Raw genomic sequence first — 25,542 nt, 5'->3', positions numbered from 1 at the left:
ACCACAACCATAGCAATGGCGGGATCTGAGCTGTGTCTGCGACCTATACCACAGCTTACGGCAACGCCAGATCCTTAACCCACTGAGCGAGGCCAGGGTCCAAACCCGTAACCTCATGGTTCCTAGTCGGGTTCATTAACCACTGAGCCAAGATGGGAACTTCTAAGAAAACTATTTATGTGCAAGGGAGACACTAGCTGAATTCAAGGATTTGGGTTAGAGACAATTGAATTTTTTCTGATTAAGAAAATGGAAAGAGTGTTCTCATTTTTCTTTGCCATTGAGAAGGAGAGGTCAAAGAAGTGGGGAAAAAAAAGGTGAGCCACAGAGAAGGGGACAGGAGCCTGAGTTGCAAAAGGTCTTGCTGCTTTTGAAAAACAGTGGTTGCCAATGTTCTGTTTTATGTTTCCAGGCTCAAAGCAACGTGAACTCCTGTCTTTACACAACCTCAGGGAAGTCTGTCACTCACGCACACAAATGCTTTTGGCGAGTGGTTTGCAATGAAAACTAAGGAAAAGCACCAGGTCTTGTTTGGGTGACAGCAGTACGGCACAGGGTTAGGGAGGCAGTTGCTAAACTGATGCAAGTTAGAAGCTGAAAGCCGGAAGTGGCCTTGGAAATTCAAGCCACATGGTTACTCATTGATCTTCTGTGGGGACCATTAAATTGGTCCATGAAACATGGTCTGGTGTTTGGAATGAACTTTATCCAGCTTTTAAGGAGCATACTAGCAGCTTGTTTTATTTCCTACCCTAGCTTTTCTGTTTTAAAATCATGTTGCATGTGTAATTAGCCATGTTTTCTCAGTAGATCAGAATTCAGCAACCTCTTTGATCCTCAGGCCTCCATAAAGCTCAGCATTTTCCTGTGGGTTTTATGCACTTCACTGTCTCCAAAGAAAAGTGATGCATGGTGATGGTGTGCAGGGATGGGAAAGAGCAGGATTTTTAAACAAGAATCATAGCTTAGAAGATGAGAAAGAAGAAGAAATCAAGATGGGGGGGGACTTTGGATTGGGGGAGAGGTGGACTGTCATTTGCAAGTGTGAGGAGCACAGGAATGGTTGTGTCCTTCCACAGTTTATATGAAACCTAGTCTCTAATGTGATGGTATTGGGAGGTAGAGACTTTGGGAGGTGAATAGGTCATAAGGGTGGACCGCTCATGAATGGGATTCACGCCCTAATAGAGACCCCAGAGAGCTTCCTCCCCTTTCTGCCATGTGAGAACACAATGAGAAGATACCATCTGAGTCAGGAAGTGGGCTCTCACCTGACACTGACTCTATCGGTGCCTGGATCTCAGAGTTGCCATCCTCCAGAACTGTGGCAGATAAATTTCTGTTGTTTCTAAGTCCCTAGTCTATGGTATTTTTGTGATAGAAGCCTGAACTAAGATACTACTTCACTTCATAACAGTTCACCCAAACAGAAAGTCCATTAGATAATCATCCAGAGTTAGTGGAGAAGGCAGAAGTTCCTAACTGGTAGAGATCTAGCAGAAAGCAGAGATAGAGAAATCTTATCTGGTCTCACACTCCTCAGCCAGAGCACAATTCATTTCTCCTTATGAGCACAAAGAACTCAAGCCTTCAGAGAAATCAAAGACAGCCTCTTAAAGACTGAGGTTTCCTGCTTGTTCAACTGTTCATATCAGGTCTAGAACACTCTCTTTAGAGTAACACGAATGACTGAAAGGTATTTTTTTATACACTTTGCTTTATCCTCTTTCCATATAAAACAGCTTTTGGAAAAATTGGCTGAAGAGCTAGCCAAGGCTATATGTGTGTGTGAGTATGAGTTTGACTGTGTGTGTGTGTGTGTGTGTGTGTGTGTGTGTAGCTTTCTTGCCCAAACTATATGAACCAGAAGCTAGAGACTGGAGAGACAACAGGGAGATTCAGGGATTCTGGAGAAGCTGCAGTCCAGATCCTCAGTAACAGAGTGTATGATGTACCTCAACTTCATTAAGGTGACGATTTGGAAGAGAAATTTGGAGCCACTGTAGGATTTAAAAATAAACGACCAGGAGGGACTCTTTGGGACATTAATCGAGGTGTCTTTTTCCACTTAATAAGAGTAAAACGACTTTCATTCCAGATGAGGGGGACAAATACTCAAACACACTTTGAATATCTGTGATATTTATCTGCCTTGCCATTTTTTGGGGGGAGGGAGCAGATTTTTAGCTGCCTGGTTACATTAATCCTATCCCCACACAGGCTGCTTTTGAAAATCAGATATGAGCTATCTTATTGCTCTGAGAATTATAAGAAAGTCAAGAAAAGAGAGTGGTATATCACCATGTAGCACAGGGAACTAAATTCCATATCCTGTGATAAACCATAATGGAAAAGAATATATATACACATATATGTGTAACTGAATCACTCTGTTCTACAGCAGAAATTAACACAATATTGCACATCAACTATACTTGAATACACACACAGAGGGAGAAGTGTTATGTGGCAGAACCTTTCCTGTGCCCTCTTTATGTCAACAGACCTACAGCTGCCCCTGGAGAAACACCAGTTCTTTGCCAGGAGCCTGCTGCTGGCTGAGAAAGCAGTTGGGTGCAGGAGCACAGCTGCAGAGAGAGGCAGACTGTTGTGACAAAACTGAACAGCTGATTCTACAAAGTGAATTCTTACTTTGGGGAAAGAAAAACCTCACATGCGTTTCAGATTTTTTTTTTTTTTTCTACAACCAGATGGCTCATCTTCAGTTACTTTTTCCTGATAGTATCTTTCGCTATTGGCTGTTCTCAATGTTTTTTCTGCCTTGGCCATGCTAGAGAAAATGAAGTATAATCTTTTTTCTTTAGAGGCAATTTAAACGGAAGAGAAACATGTTTCTTGCCTACATGTCTATTAGGGGTTACATAGCAGTTAAATTCTCAAACTATGGACTTTTCTTTCTTTTTTTTTTTTCCCCTCTTCCTTGTTTCTTATACACTGGAAAAACAGTCTACTACTCTAGATGGTTCTCTGGGCTTTAGAACCATGCCACAGCTATCATGATTGTGATTTCTCTAAGAGGATAGGAAATTTCCAGATATTTTCGTAAAGCCAGGTAGCTAAATTTCTGCTCTTGAGGCATAATTTTGTTCTAACAATTGGAGTTGTTCTTGTGTTGTAAAACTTAATTTCATTTTGTTTTGAGAAAAAAATATGTGCACAAAGAGGCACTTTTTGCATTTGAATTTGTCATATGTAGAAATAGTTGCCATCAGCAGAAAGAAGGATGCTTCAATGGCAAGTGCCTATTCTAGAATTCCAATTCTTGGAGTGTCCATCATGGCTCAGTGGTTAACGAATCCGACTAGGAACCATGAGGTTGCGGGTTCGATCCCTGGCCTTGCTCAGTGGGTTAAGGATCTGCCACTGCCGTGAGCTGTAGTGTAGGTCGCAGACGCGGCTTGGACCCCACGTGGCTGTGGCTGTTGCTGTGGCCTAGGCTGGAAGCTGTATCCCCGATTAGATCCCTAGCCTGGGAACTTCCACATGCCTTGGGTGCTGCTCCAAAAAGACAAAAAAAAAATAAAAAAATAAAAAAAAGAATAGAATTCCAATTCTTTAAAAAAAGGTTCAATTTGGCTTGGCTTGGAAATTATTTTAGCAGAGTCTATGAAACATGGCATCTCCTGCCCAGGAACTTGACCAAATTATAACAGGTACATTTGCCCTAATCTTCTTATCTAGTGCTTTTTTTAAAAAAACTTTTTATGTGAAGTACAACTGAAAGTAAATCAGGAAAAGCTTTTAGGTTTGTGAATACTAGACTCATACGCATTTGTATTTGACTCTTAGTTGTCACTTTCTTTTTCATCTCCTTTCTTTCTCAAGTAAATTGCAATTTCATTTTAATGTTTTGACCTCTATGGGTTGCATGCCTATTTTTCTCCAGTTTTATTGATATGTAATTGACATACAGCAACTGTATAAGTTTAAGGAGTACAATACAATAATCTGATTTACGTGCATCATGAAAAGATTACCAAGAAAGGTTTAATGAACACCCATCATTTCAATATAGATATAACAATAAAGAAATAGAAAAAAAATTTTCCTTATACCTTAGGATTTACTCTCCTAATAATTTTGCATACCTATTTTAAAATTAAATAATTTTGATCACATTTGTTATATATTAAATCATTTCATAAACATTTCATATTTTATTTAAAAGTAAGTCAGTCATTGTAAAACAAAATATTCATTTATGTTACGCATAAAGTAGCCACATCTTCTTTGATCTAGCTCATGTGTATTGAATGTTGATATAATGCCTGTTGATTGGGCACTATTTCTATATTTTCCTCTTAAGTGCCTTAAAAATATACCTACTTCTACCTCTTGATCATAGGAAGAGTTATTATACCAGGATAAATCATGGCGTGTTGCTCCAAATTGCAAAAGTTTTATAGAAATTTCTCTTTTCATAACTAAGAAAAGCAATAATCTATCTTACAGGTATAGTGAATAATACTATAAGGAAATTTCTTCCTGTAAATTAAACGATAAGTATGGAATATTGTGTCAAAAATAACATTAAAAGTCTAGCTGGTGCCTGAACAGTTAAGAAAGAATTCTGAAGGCCAAATTGTGTGCCCAGCAAGGAACTGGGAACCTCAATAGGCTGGAGGACTTTTCAGGGACAAAATGACTTAGGCCCTGAAGAAGGGGCATCTGCCTTCCCCAGGGGTCAGCCTGGTGGTCCTCTCCTTTTCCTGGCTCATTCTCCTAGCCTCTCCTAGTCTAAGTATAAACTGACTGGTTGTTAAAGACTGAAACTATGATTGCTCTCAGGGATTTGCAGGTGGGTGGAGGTCAGATGCTGTCAACGGTCTGAGTGAAGCCCCCATCAGGTAGCTGGAGCTCCTCCTCCCCCCTTCTCGATTGTGTCTGAAGACTCCTCATAATAGGAGTAGGGGAGGGGATAGCGAGGGGTCATGTGTCCATGACCAGGGAGCACAATCCAGAGGGTACGAAACAAGGCTGTCAGTGGGCACTCCAGTCATGTGAGTCTCCACCATCTTGCCACCCTCCTTGCTGACTCCTAGGTTATATTCAATATTCAGTTGGTATCAAATGATGAGGGGGGTACTTACAGGATGTCCTTCTTCTAACTGACAAATAAAATAGGAAAAACAAAATATGGCAAGAAAAACATTATCCCCAAGTCACCATGAGAAAAGGGAAGTAATGAAGCAACTTCATTAGATAAACTTCAAAAACTAGTGGCTAAGGAAAGAAACAGAGGGTGCCATAGGAGGCAAGTGAAGCTTCCCACTTGTTCCCTTAGGCTCAGAAGCAATATATGGAGAAGACTGTGATGCTAAGAAAACCTGTAGATTCTCTCTAGTTCACGAGTGGACACAGGGATGGATGAACAGCGTAGGGAAGGTCAAAGTGAAACCTATAGCATGGAAGCCCTAAGTATCACATCAGGATCATCCTAGAGGCAGAGAAGGAGGACCTGCCACAGTTGGCCTTTCCCTGGTACAGGGTTATGAGAGAGATCTCAGAAAATGGAACAGCATTCAGGTCCCCTGCAAGGACTGCCCTCAAGACCAGCACAGTTAACCTTCACGCTACAGGCGAGCAGATTAAAGGTAATATTCAGAACTCAAGTCACAGCTCTGGGGGGAAGACAAACTCATCACACTGGATTAGATGTGATTGTCATCCATCAGCCAGTTCAAAAGAAATGGTACGGCTCCCATGTATGTGGAACCAAAAATCTCTGAGAGCTAAGAGGAATATCATCTGAGAAAATGCTAATTAATAGAATGATTGACACAGATATATCCTGGCTAAGTTTGTATTTATTTATTTGGGGAGAAGGAAGGACTTATGACCCGCAGCAAGTAAAGAGAACACTGGGGATCTTTCCCAAAGCAGTGTCTCCGTGGCTAAGTGTTTAAACTTTGAAGACAGAGATTTCTTTGGAAATCCAAACAGAAAAGCAAATCATTTTCCAAGGGGGAAATTCAGGGGAGTCTCAGACTTTCCCACAGTAAAATTAAATGCCAGAATATAAAAATAAAGACCATGAAGACTGCTTATAAACATGATTAAAACATTGGATTAAAAAAATGTCCAAAGTGGAGTTCCCGTCGTGGCACAGCAGAAACAAATCCAACGAGGAACCATGAGGTTGCGGGTTCAATCCCTGGCCTTGCTCAGTGGGTTAAGGATCTGGTGCTGCTGTGAGCTGCGGTGGAGGTCACAGATGCGGCTTGGATCTGATGTTGCTGTGGCTGTGGTGTAGGCCAGCAGCTATAGCTCCAATTGGACTCCTAAGCCTGGGCACCTCCATATTCTGCAGGTGTGGCCCCAAAAAGACAGAAAAAAAAAATGTCCAAAGCATGCTGTTGGGATATAACATCCGGAACCAGATTGTTCAAGAGAACAGGGATGAGACTGAGGAGTTGGTTTATTCTAGAAGAGCAGAAGAGAGCTTTAGACCTTGGAGAGGCCAGACCAAGAATGGGAAGCTCAAAAGATCTGACTGGGGACAGCGTGTGGTCGAGAGAGTGACACTCTTTCAGGGGCATTTCTGTTTTGGAGTTAACCTCAGGTAAGCTTCCCATAGTAAGTGGGTCCTCAGAAGTTTCAACCAGGAATAGAAACAAGAACCACAGGTTTCATGGAAAACAGCTTTCCCATGGATGGGGGAGGGAGAGTGAAGGAAATCCAGCTCAGGCTGGAGCTCAATGTAAGAGTGGACTCTAGCCATAAGGCCCATACCAGCCACAAGCACACAGCAGGCACCTGGAGAATGATCGAGCAGAAAGGTAAGTGGAGAACATTGTTGCAGCCTGAAGCTGGACTGCTTGCAATTGTTTGGGTACCAAGAGCTTTGCCTCTGGCTTTTCAGTGTTCTGAGATAGCCCAGTCTGTGACACGTCTCAGCAAATCTGTCCCAGGATCTACATTATTTTTAGATCCCAAGCATATGGCGGGTGTCTCAATGCTTGAGGAAATTCTGCTGTCAAGAATCTACTCGGCCCCAAATATCTTAAATGTATTTGAGCACAGAATCCCCCTTTTCTGCAGTGGGTAGGAGCAACACACACGGATATCAAACATTCTAAAATATATAACTGTCTACTATGGTAATTTGCACATAAAAGAAGAGTGAAGAGGAAGAAAAAGGCAATAGCCTCAGGGTCTAGGAAGGAAAATCTTGCCCCTCCTTAGAAGCAAGGGACTTGCTGATGAAAATAACCCATGCACCTTTGGTTTCAAAATGTTGTAGGCCAGGTTTGTTAAGGAGACACACAGCAGAGAGGGACAGTGTCAGTCAATAGCCCTTTGCTGTTGCCTTGGGGACCCTGGCTTTACCCCTTCGGTTGTCAAGGTGCTGAGCTTAACACTCTTAAAGCTAACACGTGGAAAGATGAGTCCTCGTTTCTCTTTAATTTCAAGAACAAGACTAGAGAAAGGGTTGGTTGAATGTTTACCAGTAGGTTTTACTAACTTCTACATGCAAACCTGCAGTTAGGCTACAGGTTCTTAACAATCCAAACTTCGCTGTTGAGGATCATGGTTATTGATGAGCAAGCATCACTGATGCTTGAGAGGGAAGCCTTTCACCACTGGCCCAGGAACCAAAAAGAGTCAGAGAAAGGTTAGTTCAGAAAACATTTTGATATTTGATTTTTTTTTTTTTTAAGTTTAGGCTTTTGTTCCTTAAATGGTTCTAGAGAACAGTCGTTTGCTCCAGGCTCAGAAAAGCAACATGTTATATTCAAGCTTATGGTTACAAGCAAGTAACTGAAAAGATCTACAATATAGACCCTTTGGATAATATTTATTTCACAATTCATTCAACTGAGTACAATTCTATTGGCAGGAGTTAACTAATTCGTTAAAAGCAATTGCTAGGCTATAGAGAGTATGAATACTAAATTCTGATTAAATAGAATTTGGTGGGAGGGAAAACCTGAGCAACTAACAAGAATATATTATTTTTGTGTTCCAAATAAATAGTGTTATACATGGAGTTTATAGGGGTATTCATGGTAAAACAAACAAATAAAAAGATATTTCAACCAAAGGATAAGGAAAGGGAGAAGAACAAAGATTCTTTGGGTTTCAAACTTATGTTTGATTTATTATTTCATAATATCCTATGTTTCAAGAGAGGGAACAAAGCAGGGACGGTGGTGAAGGGGACACAGGCTCTGAAATCAGAGAGACAGGTGGCCCGGCCCTGTCCCAACTTAGTGACACTGTGGCCTTGGGTAAGTTATCTAACCTCTCTGAGTTTAGTTACCCCAGGGAATTCCCGTTTCTTTGGGTTTTGGGCAGGAATAAACAGGGGTAACATGTATCTAATATGTAACAAGTCCTCAATAAATAATAAATATTTTTAATGGCTAATATATTGAACAAAGATGATGAAAGATGGAGGGTAGATCTGGGGAAGAGGTTTAAGGAATTGGATGTGAACTGGGAATGGAAGGAATCAGGCAAAAGGCTAAGAAAAAAGTTCCCTAGGTTTGAAAACCTACAGAATTATTAGATGAAGCTTTAGTTAATTTGAATACTATATACTTCCAAATTCTGGTCTTCTTTTTAACCTTCCTAAGTGGAATGCTAAATTACTTAGTATGGTTTAGGAAAACCAGCAATGGTTCGATTAGGAGTCAGCAGACCTGACTCTGAAGAAATTCTCTGTGTTCACAAAGTAAATGCTTATTTTGTGACATGTATACAAGGTTATTTTCTGTCGCATTGTTTCAAAGGGGAAAAGTTTAGAAGCAATACAAATTGTCAAATCAATTAGCTGAGTCATCCATTTACCTGAACATCTGGCAGCTCTAAAGAAGATTCAGTAACCTTTTATTAAAATGGGGACAGAGAGACAGGAATTTTATTTTTATTTTTAAAAAGCGAGGATCAAAGCATTGCATATAATATTTTACTTCTTGAGTAAAAAGCAAGGGGCTTTCTATCTATATTTATACTTGCTTGTGTAAATATGAAGAAACTTTGGACAGATATAGACATTAAGAAGCGTGGTTTCTATGGGGCAAAGGGTGAAAAGACCCACAAATGGTGGACCAGGACTAAAGGTACTTTTCACTGTGTACCCTTTTATACTTGCTGGTTTTGAGCCAGATGTAATTTCTATTTAAAAAACCACTTTAAAAATTTAAATGCTTTTTAAAAATGTGCATGCATTAAAGGCTGTTACTCAGAATTTAAAGGTTAAGAACCAGATTGTTTTATCCGGACACCAACATGAAGTCAGTTCAAATTAGGAAGACTGAGCTTTGATTTGTGGAAGAGGTGGATGAAGAGGGGAGAGGGTCCATTTTAGAACATGATGTATCTGGAGGGACCATTGGGTGGAGAAGGGGTGCCCTGACCAGAGGATTAGGATGTATGCTGTCCTGGGGCAGCTGAGCAATGGGGGAGGCCCGCTAGGATGGGGAAAAGGTTCTAAGGAGGAGGAGAAAGAGGGCAAGGATAAATCCACTTACTGAGCGACTTTGCCTGCGTCCCCCAGAGCTACATGGCACTGAAAATCAGCTCCGTGCAGACCTTGCCAGGACTGCAGAGCCCAGAGTGGCCTTCATTAGCTTTTCAAGGATGGACAGCAGTCACCTGGATGTCACCACGCCAACATGGTAGTGGAGTGGAAATAAAGGTGGAGGAAATAAAGACGGAGGAGAAAGTTCTTCACAATTTCCGAGTAACATCAAAACAGTTTCCTTGGCCTGAAGTCAGAGCCATACAATGGAGGTTACACTAGATAATTTCTTATCTGAGGCACAGAAGAACTGAGAGAGGGAATTAAGACAGGGTCTTTTAGAAAGTTTCACAAAGAGAGCATTTCTGAGTTAGGAACCAGCATTCAAATGAGAAGGTGATGGATGAGGACATAGCAACTGTACCAAAGCTGATGCTTTCTAGAAGTCTGTGTCAGTGCTGGATGCCCAGGGGATGCTGGATTGTCACAGCTGGAGAGTCAAGAGAATGACCATGAGGTCATGACAAACTTGCTTTCGGTGTGATGGATTAATGTGGGATTTGATCACCAATCTGTTGGTTGACACTGAGAATACTGACCTCAGGAAGATGACATATTTCGAGATGCTTCTGCAGAGCCAAAGAAGACAAACAGCCTTTATACCTAGATCTGCTTTAATTGACCACACTTGGGTAAGTAAAAAATATATCTCACAGTCCTGCAGTCCCTCATAAGTATCCTTTTTCCTTTCTCACCATAAACAACAGTTGCACATGACTTGCCTAAAATATTAATCCTTTTTAGGCATAAGTGAGCTTCTTTCATCACTGTGCAGGGTTACAAATCTTTACCAAGTCATTTAGGACTAACGTTTAGCATTTACCATATTGTAGTAACATCTCTGGTAGACAATTAAACTATTTAGCCAGAAAGAAACTAATGTATCCCTTTGTCTGGCTTATTATCCTAGTTATGTACTTATGTACTGCTTTATGAAACAGAAACATCCAGGAAACCTTATACTGACTGAGAAATAGAAAACAGCTAAACTGGAAAACTGTAAGTACTATTTCAGAGGAGTCCCAGTCATCTCTTTATTTGAATATCAGGCTTAGGAGGGAGATGTAGGATAGACTTGTGGACACTGAAAATCATTGGGAAAAAGACTGCTCAACCTCTAGTGACATTGTGGACTGGCTAATTCTTTGGTGGAAGGGGCTGTCCTGTTCATTGTGGGATGTTTAGCAGCCTTCCTGGTCCCTACCCACTAGAGGCCAGTAGCAACCCTCCAGCTGTGACAATTCAGAGTCCCCTGGGCATCCAGCACTGACTCAGAGGTTGGCTCACCTTCGGTCTAACTCTTGTGGTCGCAGGGGGAACAAACCTCAGTCTCATTCAACAGAAATGAAACCCAACAAAGGGAGTCAATGCAATGGTTATCATGAAGCAAAACCATTTAGCAATCGAATAGATGTATCCCTCCCCCTCCGACCTGGCCCTTCCTTACAATGGTCGACTCAGAACTAAGGATTTCAACCCACTCAGACCTCCTACACCAGAGGAAAATAAATGCCAAAGAAAGTCATCACATACCCAGGAGGATCAGTGATGGAATCATTCCTTGTGATAAATTTTTCCCCAGAAGCTAAAACACCTTCTGCTGTGAAACAAAACACGGGAACAAGCAAAGGAGACAAGAACTCACTGTTTCCAGAAGTGGCTTTTCGGAACTTCGATAGGTCAACATGCGGGGGTCTGCTGGGCTTCTGCGGAGGGGGACCCAGGGTAAACAGGGGTGGCAGGGGCTTCTGCTTGGGGGTGGCTGAGCTCTTGTCCCCCTTTTCCTTTTCTTGACCTTGGCCCCAGGTCCCTGTCATCGTCGGCTTCGAAGGTGTCTTAGGGAACTTGGCAGGAGGAACCCCAGGGGCCGGCTCCTCCTGATTCATTTTGCTCAGGAAGACGTTCTTGGCAGTATCCATCTTCCTCTCGTCTCTTTTCTCTTCAGCAGGTTTGGGGAGGCCTGGGGTGCCTCTGCTCGCGGCAGGTTTCAGAACGACCCCAGAAAAAGGAGAACTTGAGGTCTCGCTTCCCTGCTCTTTATTCTCTGGATCTTCCCTGGCAGGTTTCAAAGGACCAGACCTGGCCTTGGGTCCCGGGGGGGCCGGGAGGCCTTTCTGTGGAGCCGCCGTCTTAGAAGGGCTCTCATCTTCCTGGGGGTCCTGGGCACAAGGGGATGGCTTTTGGCCAAAGGCGGGTTTAGGGAAGAGGGGCTTGGGGTCCTGCTCCGGTGAGGCTGACACAAACTTGCCTTTAGCCCCGGGCAGCCTTGGGAACGCTGGCTTTGGTTCATTTTCCTGGGCTGGAGGATGAGACCCGGGCTTGGGACCCAGTGGCTTTAGGTCAGGGTCCTGGTTTGCACTGTGAAGCGAAGGCTTGTTCCCAGGAGGCCGGGGAAACGCAGGTTTGGAATCCTCTTTGGGCAGGTTGAAGGTCTTGGGGCCTGCAGGTTTCGGAAATCCCACTTTCGCCTCAGGGTCTCTGGTGGCCGGGTTAGCCTGTGCTCCAAACCGTGGGTTGGCTCCAGTCGGCTTTAGAAACGGGGGTTTGGGCTCCTTGTCAGGCTTTTCCTCAGAAGAAGGTTTCACCCCCACAGGTGGCTTTGGGGACCCGAACCTGGGCACGGTGCCGGGTCCTGCGGGAGGGCTGGCATTTCCTTGGCTGTTGAACAAGTTCTTTTTGGCCTGTATTCCTGAAGGGGAGTTTTGGCCCGTGACCTTGAAGGGCCGGCTATTGACCAAGGCTTCCTCCGTGGGGTTGCCCCCGCTGTTAAACTTCGCCATGAGAGACTTCACATCTGCCTTCCCATCCTGCAAGCACAGGGAACAAAAACTCGCTGAGAGCCAGAAGTCTCACTTGCACAATTTAAAATACTACACTTTAAAGGGTTTCCTGGTTTGAGGCCTGCAGCGTCGCTGATTGGTTAGCAAGATATTGTAACATTTATCTTCCTCTATGGCAAAATAAGTTGTGAGACTTTCTTGAAGGGGGAGGGCTATTAGACATAGACGTGTTGGTTGTCTTAGACCCACTGGCCGTTTTTTGTTTCTTTGTTTAAATCACAACTTACCCTTTTCCCCTTTCTTCTCACAGTGTCTCCAGCTCTCCTGTCAGGTTTACTCTGAATGGGGTATTTATCTATTGTGTTGAACTTGAGAAAATAAGAAAGTGACCAAGAAGTGGCTCCTTCCATATTTTACAGCTGAGCCTTTTAAATAGAAACTGCACTTAAAAAATGAAAGCAAGCTCTTCTGTAAATTTAGGTTGCATGCTTTATATAGCATGGCCACGTTCGACAGCCCTGTGGTTTGCAAGCTTTTGCTGATTCCCCTCTACCTTTAAGGTCCATCTGTTGGCTAATGGGGAGATGTGGCAGTAAAACCCACTCGTTTTTATACCTCAGCAATAAAATGAGTTTTTTTTTTTTTTTTCTGCTTACTGATACATACTGAGGGCTAATGATTCCACTGGAACCAGACCAGCAGGCAGAGTGGGCTCACTTTCAAGGGGACAGAGTCTAGGGTACACAGGGAACGTGACGAGGAAGCAGCAAGGACAGGCTGGAAAGTTTTTACTTCCAGACTCTGGCATCTCCAGTCTCATTTCCTGCTATCGGCTCTGTCCTTATCTAGAATCAGGGTATCACTTGGTAAAGAGGGCAGTCAGTCACCTTTCTCTGTGACAATAATCCCATTTAACCTGGAAGAATTCATGGTAGGTTTGCTTTTTTTTCTCAAAAGCAAGAAGTTGAGGCTTAAAAAGAACAAATCACTGAAGATTCACAAGTAGACAGCTTCCATTTTGCATTTTAAAATTAACCTAGGAGTTCCCATCACGGCGCAGTGGTTAACAAATCCGACTAGGAACAATGAGGTTGCGGGTTTGATCCTTGGCCTTGCTCAGTGGGTTAAGGATCCAGCATTGCTGTGGCTCTGGTGTAGGCTGGTGGCTACAGATCCGATTAGACCCCTAGCCTGGGAACCTCCATATGCTGCGGCCCTAGAAAAGGCAAAAAGACTAAATAAATAAATAAATAAATAAATTCACTTAGAAAACGTTTCTTACTCCCCAGCCTGGCCTGTCACTGCCACACACCCCAGCAGATTGCTTCTCTCAAGGCCTCACTCAAATACCACAAAACCAGATCCTGTCCGGTTGGGATGATGTGCTCCCTCCTCTTAACTCATGTAGCACTTTGGGCAGTTTTACACGTTCCTTTCATGATAATAAGAACCACCGTTCAGTGTGTAAACGTATGTGCTCAATTCTGAACCAGGCACGTTATCCACATTGCTCCATCTCACTTTTTCGGAGGAGGGCATTATTTAACTCCATTCCGCAAGAAAGAGAATGGAGGTTGAAACTGCAGGAGGACATCATGGTGAAAGCATGGAAACTTGGCTGGAATCCTCATTGATTAGTGGGGCCTCAGGTGCCCAATCCATATAATGGGGATAATAGTGCACATCTGCCACAATTGTCCTTCGCATTAGAGATGGAATTTGTAAAGTGCCTGACTGGCCCACAGCACAGGCTTGATAGATGGAAACTATTATGATTAGGAAAGTTAAGGGAGTTCCCATTGTAGTGCAGTGGAAACGAATCCGTTTAGGAACCATGAGCTTGCCGGTTTAATCCCTGGCCTTGCTCAGTGGGTTAAGGATCCGGTGTTGCCATAAGCTGTGGTGTAGGCTGCAGACATGGCTCGGATTCCAAGTTGCTGTGGCTGTGGTGTAGGCCGGTAGCTGTAGCTCCGCTTCAACCCCTAGCCTGGGAACCTTCATATGCTGCGAGTGTGGCCCTGAAAAGAAAGACAAAAGACAAAACAAAAACAAAAACAACAAAAAAAAGAAAAGTTAAGTAGCTTCGTCAAGCGTTCATAGCCACAAACTGTGAGGACATGGATGCAGAATCAGGTCTGTCCTGGGCTCCAAAGTCCAGAAACTGTCTCATTCCTCTTTGTCTGCCCATGATACCTGGCCCAGGATCCTAATATATTTGTGAAATTGTTTAGGTTGATCCTGAGCTGAATACTGTGAGTTGTGAGTTTAAAAGATGTGATGTGGTACATATATACAATGGAATACTAATTAGCCATAAAAAGAATGCAGTATTGCCCTCTGCAGCAACATGGATGCAACTAGACATTCTCATACTAAGTTAACTAAGTCAGAAAGAGAGAGACAACATATGATATCACTTATATGTGGAATCTAACATATGACACAAATGAACCTATCTACAGGACAGAAACAGACTCAGACATACAGGTCAGGTTTGTGGTTGCCAAGGGGAAGGGAGAGGAGAGTGGGAGAGACTGAGGGCTTAGGGTTAGTAGATGCAAACTATTCCATTTGGAATGAATAAGCAATGAACTCCTACTGTACAGCACAGGGAACTATATCCAATCTCTTGGGATAGAACATGATGGAAGATAATAGTATGAGAAAAAGGATATATATATGCATGACTGGGTCACTACACTGTAGAGCAGAAATTGACACAACACTATAAATCAACTATACTTAAAAAAGAAAAATAAGAAAGGGTGCCTTCAGCAAGCACTTTTCTCCGTACCAAGTTGCAGCACATGTGTATTTTGGATGCGGGTAAGGAACCTAAGCGGGAGGAGAAAACCAGGTGAAAGCTGCATTTTCCAGCCTGGATGCTGCTCCTTTAATTTGCTACCCTGTGTCTGAGTTGCTGAAAATACCTTGTTTTCTGCCTTGCCTCCCATGACCATTTTTCTATCCGCATGATTTTCTCAAATCCTCAAGCAATGCTTGAAGGTAACAGGCAGGAAACAACAGAACCAGGGAGAGTCTGGGTGCTGGTGGAGGGAACAGGGGAAGGCAGGTCCTGCCCTATGCCTCCCAGGAGATCATAGCTGCAGATGACTTTAAGCCTTAACAAAACTGCATAAAGAAATATAAGTATAAAAATTTGCTCCCCACCTGGAAGAAAAAAAGATCTGTTTCTTGGGAAGAATCTTTTATTCTAGACTCACTCCATATTTTGTAACTTGTATTCCAGAGCTACAATTTAGCCCAGAATGATAAGAGGCTGTAGAGAAGAGTGGTTAAGAGCACATACTTGGGAGCCAGGCTCCTTGGTTTTCAGTCTAATGAGCCATTTAACATAAGGCAAAGTACACAAGCTCCCTGGGACTCAGCGTGCTCACCTCTATTATGAGAATATTAGAGATATGTCACAAGACGGTTAGGAAAATAAAGCAAATCAGTATTTGTGAGACACTTTAAAGAATGCCTGGAGCCTGGGAGAGGTTCCTATTTTACAAAGCAAGTGAAGCCTTGGAAATCATCTGGTCCACCTCTCTCACTGCCTTGGTGAGAAAACAGAAACCAAAGGATTTAAGCGACGTCCTGTTTCATCACAGCAACTTTATGTCTTGGATTTCACAGGGGGGAATCCATGAAACACACTACCCATGGCCAATCTTTGTGCCCTGATTTTAGTTTAGAATATATGGAGGTGGTTGATTTAGAATTGGAATTTAAGCCTCGGATACCAACCCAGACCCTGGACCCAGCGGGAGTACTGCGGCACAGTTAATAGCACCAGCTCTGAAATGACGGATTTGGGTTCCACCTTGACTTTGCTACGTACTAGCTGTGTGATCTAGCAAGTTACTTAGCCTCTCTGAGACTCATTCTTCTTTGTATAAAATAAGAATAATAACAGTACCTATTTCTCACTGGAATTATTTTTTTTGGGGGGAGGGCGGTACTGCACCTGGGGCGTATGGAAGTTCCCAGGCTAGGGGTCAAATCAGAGCTGCAGCTACCGGCCTACACACCTCAGCCACAGCAAGGTGGGATCTGAGCTGAACCTACAACGTACACCACAGCTCACAGCAACGCTGGATCCTTAATGCACTATGCGAGGCCAGAGATCAAACCCAAGTCCTCATGGATATTACTCACGTTCATTACCACTGAGCCACAATGGGAACTCCCTGGCTTTTTTTTTTTTTTTTTTTTTTTAATGAGGATGAAATGGGTTAACGCCTGTAGAGTTCTTAGATCAAGAATTGCATGAGATAGACACCCAATCATTGTCTGCTGTCGTGGGTTTTTTTTCCCCCCAAGTGACTAGTCACATAACATCATTTTTTCCAGGTAACCAAATTCTGAGTGACAGCTGTTAATGTCATGTCCTAATTTTAAATTAATGTGACTGAAACATACCCCTGGATATCATTGTAGAGTTATTATGTTTAAGTTTGGTTTACCCACACTGGAAGTTTTAGCTGGATGTTGAAAGAAAGAGCCACAGGTTTTGATGTGGGACACACTGAAGACACAGTAAACAGAGCCTGAGTTTGTTAATATGTCTGGCAAGTCAATAGCCTGAACTCTACAGCTATTTAATCTCTAAGACTGACTGCTTAGCTTTAGAGGTTTTTGGTTGTTATCACTCTTAATAAATGTATTACATAGAATTTTCAACACCCAGATTTGCCCTTAATCCTAACAACAATAGCTCAATTTCTTCCTTCAGGATAATAAAGGCAAAAATAATTTTAAAAACTTTTTTTTAACATTCCTTCATTCTGATTTCAGTGTAGATTTAATATTCATTCTATTTTCCAGGGCTCTTTTTACTTTGAAAAATTTAAAAATTGAGTAAAAGCAATGTATTTTATTTTGTTTATTTATTTTTTACCTTTTCTAGGGCCACTTCCATGGCATATGAAGGTTCCCAGGCTAGGGGTCTAATGGAGCTGTAGCCACCGGCCTATGCCAGAGCCACAGCTACGTGGTGTCCGAGCCGCATCTGCGACCTACACCACAGCTCACGCCAACGCTGTATCCCCAACCCACTGAGCGAGGCCAGGGATCGAACCTGCAACCTCATGGTTCCTAGTCGGATTCTTTAACCATTGTGCCACGACGGGAACTCCAGCAATGTATTTTACAATAGAGGGAAAAGTAAGTCTGTTTTAAGTGTTGACCCTCTAAGCCCTCGTGCCCGGGGTTCTAGGGGGCTCATATATCCTGATCGCCAGTACAGTACAAGTTTATGCCTACTGTTATGGACTCATCCCTAATAATGTTTCCATTTACTCTCAAACTTGACCTACTTTAAACAATAAATTACACAGTAACTTACCCAGTGCTTCTTTAGTGTCAACGACTGTTATCAGTTTCTCATGTGTTCTTCTAAGTTGTGCCTATACAAATACACAGCTACACACACACACACACTTTCTGTTCCCAGGAGGATAGAAATGGAATTTGCACAAATGGAAAACCTTGCTTCCCAACTTGCTTTTTTCCTGAACTGAGCTGCTTCTCACCAGCACAGCCAGATGTGGATCAGCAATTACTCCCAATTACTCCCATTTGCTTGGTGCCTAGGTAATTATGGTTGTTAAACATTTTCAATATTAACTCTGCTTTTTTTCCCTTGACAATTGATTCATACCGGTGTATATTATATGTGTATTATAGGCTTAACTTTATTTCTTAGCACAGTTTTAGATTTACAGAAGAATGCAGAAGACAGTATACAGAGAGTTCCCCCATATGTCACTCCAGCTTCTCCAGTTAGTAACACCTTACATTAGTTTGCAGAATTTTTTATTTTTATTTATTTATTTGCTTTTTAGGGCCGCACCCCAGGCATATGGAGGTTCTCAGGCTAGGGGCTAAATCAGATCTACAGCTACCAGCCTACACCACAGCCAAAGCAATGCAGGATCTGAGCCATGTCTTCAGCCCACACCACAGCTCATGGCAACACCAGATTCTTAACCCAGTGAACGAGGCCAGGGATTAAACTCGCAACCTCATGGTTCCTGGTTGGATTCATATCTGCTGCACCATGATGGGAACTCCTGCGGGAGCTTTTAAACTTTTAAAGATTTAAGGTGGGCTTCTACTTCTTCCTCTTTTTTATTATTATTTTTCTTAATTTAGGCCACACCTGCATCATATAGAAGTTCCTGGGCCAGGGATGGAATCTGCTGTGACTTAATGCTGTAGCTGTCACAGGGCTGGATCCTTTTAACTCACTGTGCAGGGCTGGGAATTGAACCCTCACCTCCCTACCGCTGCAATTGGATTCTTAACTCACTGTGCCACAGCGGGAACTCCTCTACTTATTTATTTTTGTCTTTCGTCTTTTATATTATTACGAACCTCTGTGGCATATGGAGGTTACCAGGATAGGGGTCAAATCAGAGCTGTAGCCTCCTGGCTACACCAGAGCCACAGCAACACCAGATCCGAGCTGTGTCTGTGACCTACACCACAGTTCACGGCGACGCTGGATCCTTAACCCACTGAGGGAGGCCAGGGATGGAACCGCAACTTCATGGTCCCTAGTCAGATTCATTTCCGAAGTACCACAACAGGAACTCCTTCTCAACTTATTCTTAAGAAGAGATAGTTCACAGTCTAGACAACCTCAGAGTCTTCTAAAATATTAAGACATTTTAAGTAAAATAAACATTTCATCTCAAATTACTTGAAATTTCTTTTACAAGTTATTTGAAGCAATTTGTTATTACTTCCATCATTAGTGTATTTATACATATCTTCCTCCATTTATAATAGGGTTACATGCTGATAAAGTAAGTTGAAAATATCCTAAGTCTAAAATGCATTTGGGAGTTCCCTTTGTGGCTCAGCAATTAATGAACCTGCCTAGGATCCATGAGGATGGGGGTTTGATCCCTGGCCCTGCTCTGTGGGTTAAGGATCTGGCATTGCCATGAGCGGTGGTGTAGGCCACAGACACAGCTTGGATCCCAAATTGCTGTGGCTGTGGCACAGGCTGGCAGCTATAGCTCTGATTCGACCCCTAGCCTGGGAACTTCCATATGCCTCAGGTGCCGCCCTAAAAAGACAAAGAAAAAAAGAAAATTTTTTCTTTTGCTGCTATTTTGTCTACATATTTTCACATGAAAATTAATAATACCCTATTGCTATTGTCGGTAACTGGATGTTGTTTGGTTTTAAATGTATCTTGGATATTAGGTTAATCCAGTGGTTCTAAAATTGGGGCAATTTTGGCAATGTCTGGATACATCTTTGAAATGGTCAACCAGAAAGTGCTCTTGACACCTTGTGGGTAAGAGGTCAGGGCTGCTGTTCAATATCTTTCAATGCCCAGGACCAATCTCCACAACAAAGAACTATCAATGCAAACAGCGATGAGGTTGAGAAGCCCTGAGCTAATTCTCTTGCTTCTGGATATTTGGAAACACCTCACCAGAAAGTCTGCTTTTAATTTTTATAATAGAATACACTCTAAAACCTGCAAATAACTGTAGAGCAATAAAGTAATAAAAAAGACTATCACTAAATTGTTTTAAAGTTCCTCATCTTTCAAAGTCTCATCTTTGTAAAATACAATGTGTAAAGCACAGAAGAAATAAAACACCCATGACTTGTGGGTAACTAATAATTTAAAATAACTTTGAGGAGTTCCCGTCGTGGCGCAGTGGTTAACGAATCCAACTAGGAACGATGAGGTTGCGGGTTCGATCCCTGGCCTTGCTCAGTGGGTTAAGGATCTGGCATTGCCATGAGCTGTGGTGTAGGTCGAAGACGCAGCTCGGATCCCACATTGCTGTGGCTCTGGCATAGGCCAGTAGCTATGGCTCCGATTTGACCCCTAGCCTGGGAACCTCCATATGCCGCAGAGGCGGCCCTAGAAAGGGCAAAAAGACAAAAAAACAAAACAAAACAAAACTTTGTGCATATATATATATGTATATTATGTATATATATATATATGTATATATATATATACATAAAACCGAATCATTGTGCTGAAACTAACAAGGCATTGTGAATAATGCACACTTTATTTGAAAAAGAAAATAACTTTGAGTCTGATTTTACCTCAAGATGTGTTTGTATCTCTTTTGTAATTAAAGCATGGGGAGAATGAACTGCTCATTTGAATACTGATATTCTTTCCTAAATAGAGCCTATGAAATAAGAGAAGAAAATGTTTTCACTTGGTTGCATATGATGCTTTTAATCATGAGGGAGCTGGTAAATTATCTCTTTATCTCTTTACTCAAATCAGTCTCTTTATCTCTCTCTCTCTTCTTCCTTCCTTTTTTTTTTTTTTTTTGCTTTTTAGGGCTACACCCATGGCATATCGAAGTTCCCAGGCTAGGGGTTGAATCAGAGCTTTAGCCACAGGCTTATGCCACAGCCACAGCAATGCAGGATCCAAGCTGCGTCTGTGACCTACTACTGTAGCTCATGGCAACACCGGATCCTTAACCCACGGTGTGAGGCCAGGGCTCGAATTGAGTCCTCATGGATACTAGTATGGTTCATTACTGCTGAGCCATGATGGGAATGCCTCTTATTTTTTTATTGATATGTTGAGATAACATGTCATTACTCATGACTTATTTGGTCCAAATTGCTGGTTCTTCTCATGGAACAAAATTAATTCCTACCCCTGCCGTCATTGCCCAGAACAGAATCCCAGGTAGAGGAGCATCAGAGGATAACACAAAAACTGCAAGGAGATACACATGTAATGGGGAAATGTTCCAGGAGGCCAGCATAGTCCTGCCCAGTGCAAGTAAAAGAGCGAATAAGGCTGGTGAGGATGGTGTGCTGCACTTTTGCCGAGGTGATGGCTCACGTTGCACAAATTTAGGATCCACTCAGCCAAGGATTGACCGGAAGGTATAACAAAAAGACTGAGAAGATAGAAAGTTCTTTTGTAAGCCAGATACATTTACCATCCTTGAGGGAGGAAGCGGGCTGATGAAAACTTGGAATAGACTCAAGCAGTTCAAACTTTCATAAAGCAATAGGAGTATTCAGCCTCAATGATTTATATTGTCTAGATGAAAGAAAGTAATAGATATGTTCCCACCAACAAGCCAAGCCCTCTCCCACTCCCCCCAACTCCCAGAGGGATAAGCTGACTTTCTGTTTTAAAGAACTTGATCTGTTATACCCAGTAAGGAGACTTGGAAAAAGGAATTGGCTTTTTTTTTTTTTTTTTTTTGGAGGGGGGATTCTTCTTAAGCTGAATAAACTTTCTTAAAACTCCTTATTGTTAAAAATTACAAAAATACTCTAATTACTTTTGATTGTTAAGATAGAGTTAAGGGAAGTTGGCTGAAAATACAGTGCTTGTGACAACATTTCAGAAGATGGTAGATGGCAAGGTCTACTGTAGACAGTGAAACTGCAGTACTCTTTCATTTTATCCCCATTAACACTGGCCCGATATTTAGGCCCTTAATGAATCATTATTTATGTACTTAATATGTGTACTCCATTTCCTTAAGGAGATATAAAAGCAGACACCTGGTTTTATTTTTCTTCCTCAAAAACAGCACCCCTCTGCTGCCACCCACCCAAACAGGCACTCCTACAACACCTGGCACATTTGTTTCCATCATTGCTATTAAGCATCCTGGCTGATGGGCTGAACTGACTTGAATTTCTCCATGACTGATCACACAGATGACAGGTGGGCAAAGGATTTCCTTAGTTTCTTCAAAAGCGCTGAACCCTGGTCATTATTCTCAAGAGCTCTCTGTCTAACAGAACGTCTACTTCACGCAATGGGCTGTGATGGATTCCAGTCGGCTGAGCCTCTGATGCTGAGGAGAGCACCAGGCCCCTCTTCAACAGGATGTGGGAACACGCCTCTCACCACAAATTGAGTTCTTGGGGCAGGAGCCGGCTGTTGCAAACCGGGCAAAGCCCAGGGAGGAGGAGCTGGCAGCGGAAGCAGGGGTGGCAGCCCTTACATTTCTGTCAGTGACTCATGAAGGTGGAGAGGGGACTGCAGACCACCCCGGCCTCACGCTATGAGGTGGAGTGTAGTCAGAAGAAAACCCTTGGCAAGAGTGGGGTCTCTTTAGGAGTTATGTGTACCTGGCTCCCCTCGACATAGGTGAACGTGGCCATTCCCCTCAGGAAGATGGCCTGAGCACCTGCAGAAAACCTTTGCAGTGTTGCTGGGAATCATTGTTGCCTCTAATGGGACCTCAGGCACCTGCTGCTCTGGACTCTTTCCTGGTTCTTTACCTACTGGATTCTCTCTTCCAGGTTGAACTGAAGTGGAGGAAGCCAGGTTGCTCAGCAACTGGTAGAGGCCCACCTCCCAAATACTGTGTCACCTTGAGCTCTCTCGGTCTCCTGATCAGTTAGGCGTTTGTGTACCCTTTGTCTTTAAAGACCAGGCTTGAAAATCACCATCATTCTACAAATTAGAACCTTCAAACCTTTCCCTGGTTATCCTACTGGATAGCTCCTGCACGGATAAAGTTTTGAATTTGGCACAGCCCCTGATAGCTTAACCATTAATGGATGAGGAAATTAAATATGACTTTCTATGTGTTTCTGAAGTTTGTTCTGCTCTAAGTTTTTGACTTCTTCATGCCAATGGAGTGGGGTTAGAATGTAGATTAATACAGAACAACAAACAGTCCTGCAGTCATGCGTTTTTGTTTTTTTTTTTCCCTTTTCCATTATGGTTTATCAGAGGATATTGAATATATTTCCCTGTTGTTTCTCCATTCTGTATACAATAGTTTTCATCTGCTAATTCAAAACTCCCAGTCCATCCCTCCCCAATCCTACACCTCCTTGGCAACCATAAGTCTGTTCTCTATGTCGTTGAGTCTGTTTCTGTTTCAGAGATATGTTCACTTGTGTCATATTTTAGATTCTACATATAAATGATATCATGTGGTATTTGTCTTTCCCTGTCTGACTTACTTCACTTAGTATAATAATCTCTAGGTCCATCCACGTTGCTGTAAGTGACATTATGAAACCATGTGTATTTTTTTTTGTATTCCATTTCACAAAGTTTTTATAGAAAATTTAGTTTGCATTTGATTAGGATATAATTCACTCAGACTGTATTAACTAAAATCAAAATCAGAGAAGAGTCTCTGAGGAATTTACATTCTGTCTAGTGAACTTGTATATAAGTGAAGTGTTTACACAGATCTCTTCCTAGGAGTTTATCTGGCTCTTAAGATAATATTTAATGTATACACCATAATACAAGTCCTTTCATTTTTTTCCCCTGTACCTCCAATTCTGTCACCTCGAAGAGATCTTATTTTCATCTATTATTTCTTATGGTTATTCTTTTTGCATAGAAAAATAGCATAAACCAGGAGTTCCTATTGTGGCTCAGTGGGTTAAGAACCTGACTAGTATCCATGAGGAGGATGTGGGTTCGATCCTTGGCCCTGCTCAGTGGGTTAAGGATCTGGCAATGCTGTGACTGTGGTGTAGGCTGGCAGCTGCAGCTCCTATTTGACCCCTAGCTTGGAAACTTCCATATGCTGCAGGTGCAGCCATAAAAAAAAGCAAAAGAAAAAAATTAGTATAAACCAGCAAAAGAAAATTTACTTTGCTAAAAACATGAACTTTGAAATAAAACATTCTTGATAGCTGAGAAAGATACTCCTGGCATAGAGAAAATAAAACAGAAGTGTTCTGCTCTCTTTTTTCTCAGCTTCCACATCCCTCCTGACACTGAGCCTAGGACGTGAGTTCCTTTCTGCCCTTGACGAGAAGTTAGAAACTGAAAGTGTATGGTCTACATGGAGCAGATGGGGGTGGGGAAGTGAGGCCATCTGTGGGGTTTTCTAGAGACTTCCTTCCCAGCATGTGAAAAATTTGTGTGACGAGAACTGCTTAGAAGAGGAAGATTTCAACAGGCCCATCAAGACAGGGGATGGCTGTTCATCAGCCATGGATCCAGACTGTGACTTGAGGAAAATGAAAACTAGACATTAGAAATGAATGGTTTTGGAGTTCCCTTCATGGCTCAGTGGTTAACAAAGCCGACTAGGATCCATGAGGATCTGGGTTCGATCCCTGGCTTTGCTGAGTGGGTTAAGGATCCAGTGTTGCTGTGGCTGTGGCTGTGGCTGGCAGGTGCAACTCTGATTAGACCTCGAGCCTGGGAACCTCCATATGCTACAGGTACAGCCCTAAAAGGAAAAAGCAAAAAAAAAAAAAGGAAATGAAGAGTTATGGAAGATTCCATACACAGAGATGGATAATATTTGAACCCTCACCCTACAGAATATGACTACGGAATCCTCCCCCAACACCTCTCCCCTGACTCACTTTTACTCCGTCTCATCTCCTTTTGAATTTGGAAGAAAATGCATTCGGTATTTCATAATTAGGATTCATTAAAATCATCACCTCATGCTTATTACCTCACTTTTCTCTCCTGTAAGTCACAGCAACAAGGCTCTGCCATGAAGTGAGCAATTTCTCTCACCTTTGTCATCATGGGGCTCTTTACACTTTTTCTCATTAAATTTGTGATGCTCTCAGTTACAAGCTTTTTGTGATGCATATTCTGCTCTTAATACCTAGCACCCTCTTTTCCCAGGCACCCTCATCTTTCCACAGTGCTGCATGATTTCGGCTGCTCTGGGTTTTCATGTACCTTCTCATTTATGCATTCCTTCATTCTCTCCTGAGGGTACCAGTAATTCCTTGCTTCTTTGCTAGTTCTGGGTTGTAGCCACTTTGCCACTTTATACTATCCAGTATAAAGTCTGTGCTTTGCTAAGGTCACTTATTCCAGGGTATAAATAATCTCAATTATTTTTCTATGTATATTCTGTATATCTGGCCAAAAGATTCTGGAGTTTGATGTTTTACACTATTACTAATTCTATTATTAGAACTAATAATCACATTTAAAAACAAAATTTCACATACAGTATTTCATTCGTTCCTCCCTGAAGCTGGAGTTTAAATTCTCAGCTCGGAGTTCCCTTCGTGGCTCAGTGGTTAACGAACCCAACTAGGATCCATGAGGATGGGGGTTCAATCCCTGGGCTTGCTCAGTGAGTTCTGGCATTGTGGTGAGCTGTGGTGTAGGTTGCAGATGTGGCTTGGATCCCATGTGGCTGTGGTGTAGGCCAGCAGCTGTAGCTCTGATTAGACCCCTAGCTTGGGAACTTCCGTATGCCATGGGTGTGGCCTTAAAAAAAA

The 25,542-nt window shown here is 42.4% G+C and overlaps 1 protein-coding gene across 4 annotated transcripts in view; it reads right to left on the bottom strand.

The window, feature by feature from the left end:
* Positions 1–25,542, bottom strand: part of FYB1 (FYN binding protein 1) — a 177,967-nt gene that overhangs the window by 89,876 nt on the left and 62,549 nt on the right. For 2 of the 4 annotated variants that reach the window (XM_047766651.1, XM_047766667.1), the window contains exons 1-2: positions 12,615–12,633; positions 11,193–12,354 (exon numbers count right to left, since the gene is read on the bottom strand). In XM_047766651.1, coding sequence (XP_047622607.1) covers positions 11,193–12,327 — 1,135 coding nt within the window. In that variant the 5' untranslated portion in view covers positions 12,328–12,354; positions 12,615–12,633. Of the gene's footprint in view, positions 1–11,192; positions 12,355–12,614; positions 12,634–25,542 lie in introns of those variants that run through there. The other 2 variants (XM_047766660.1, XM_047766676.1) reach the window with 1 other exon arrangement.

Source organism: Phacochoerus africanus, chromosome 1, assembly GCF_016906955.1.
Source record: "Phacochoerus africanus isolate WHEZ1 chromosome 1, ROS_Pafr_v1, whole genome shotgun sequence".
Lineage (NCBI taxonomy): Eukaryota > Metazoa > Chordata > Mammalia > Artiodactyla > Suidae > Phacochoerus > Phacochoerus africanus.
This window is presented reverse-complemented; position numbering and strand designations above follow the sequence as displayed.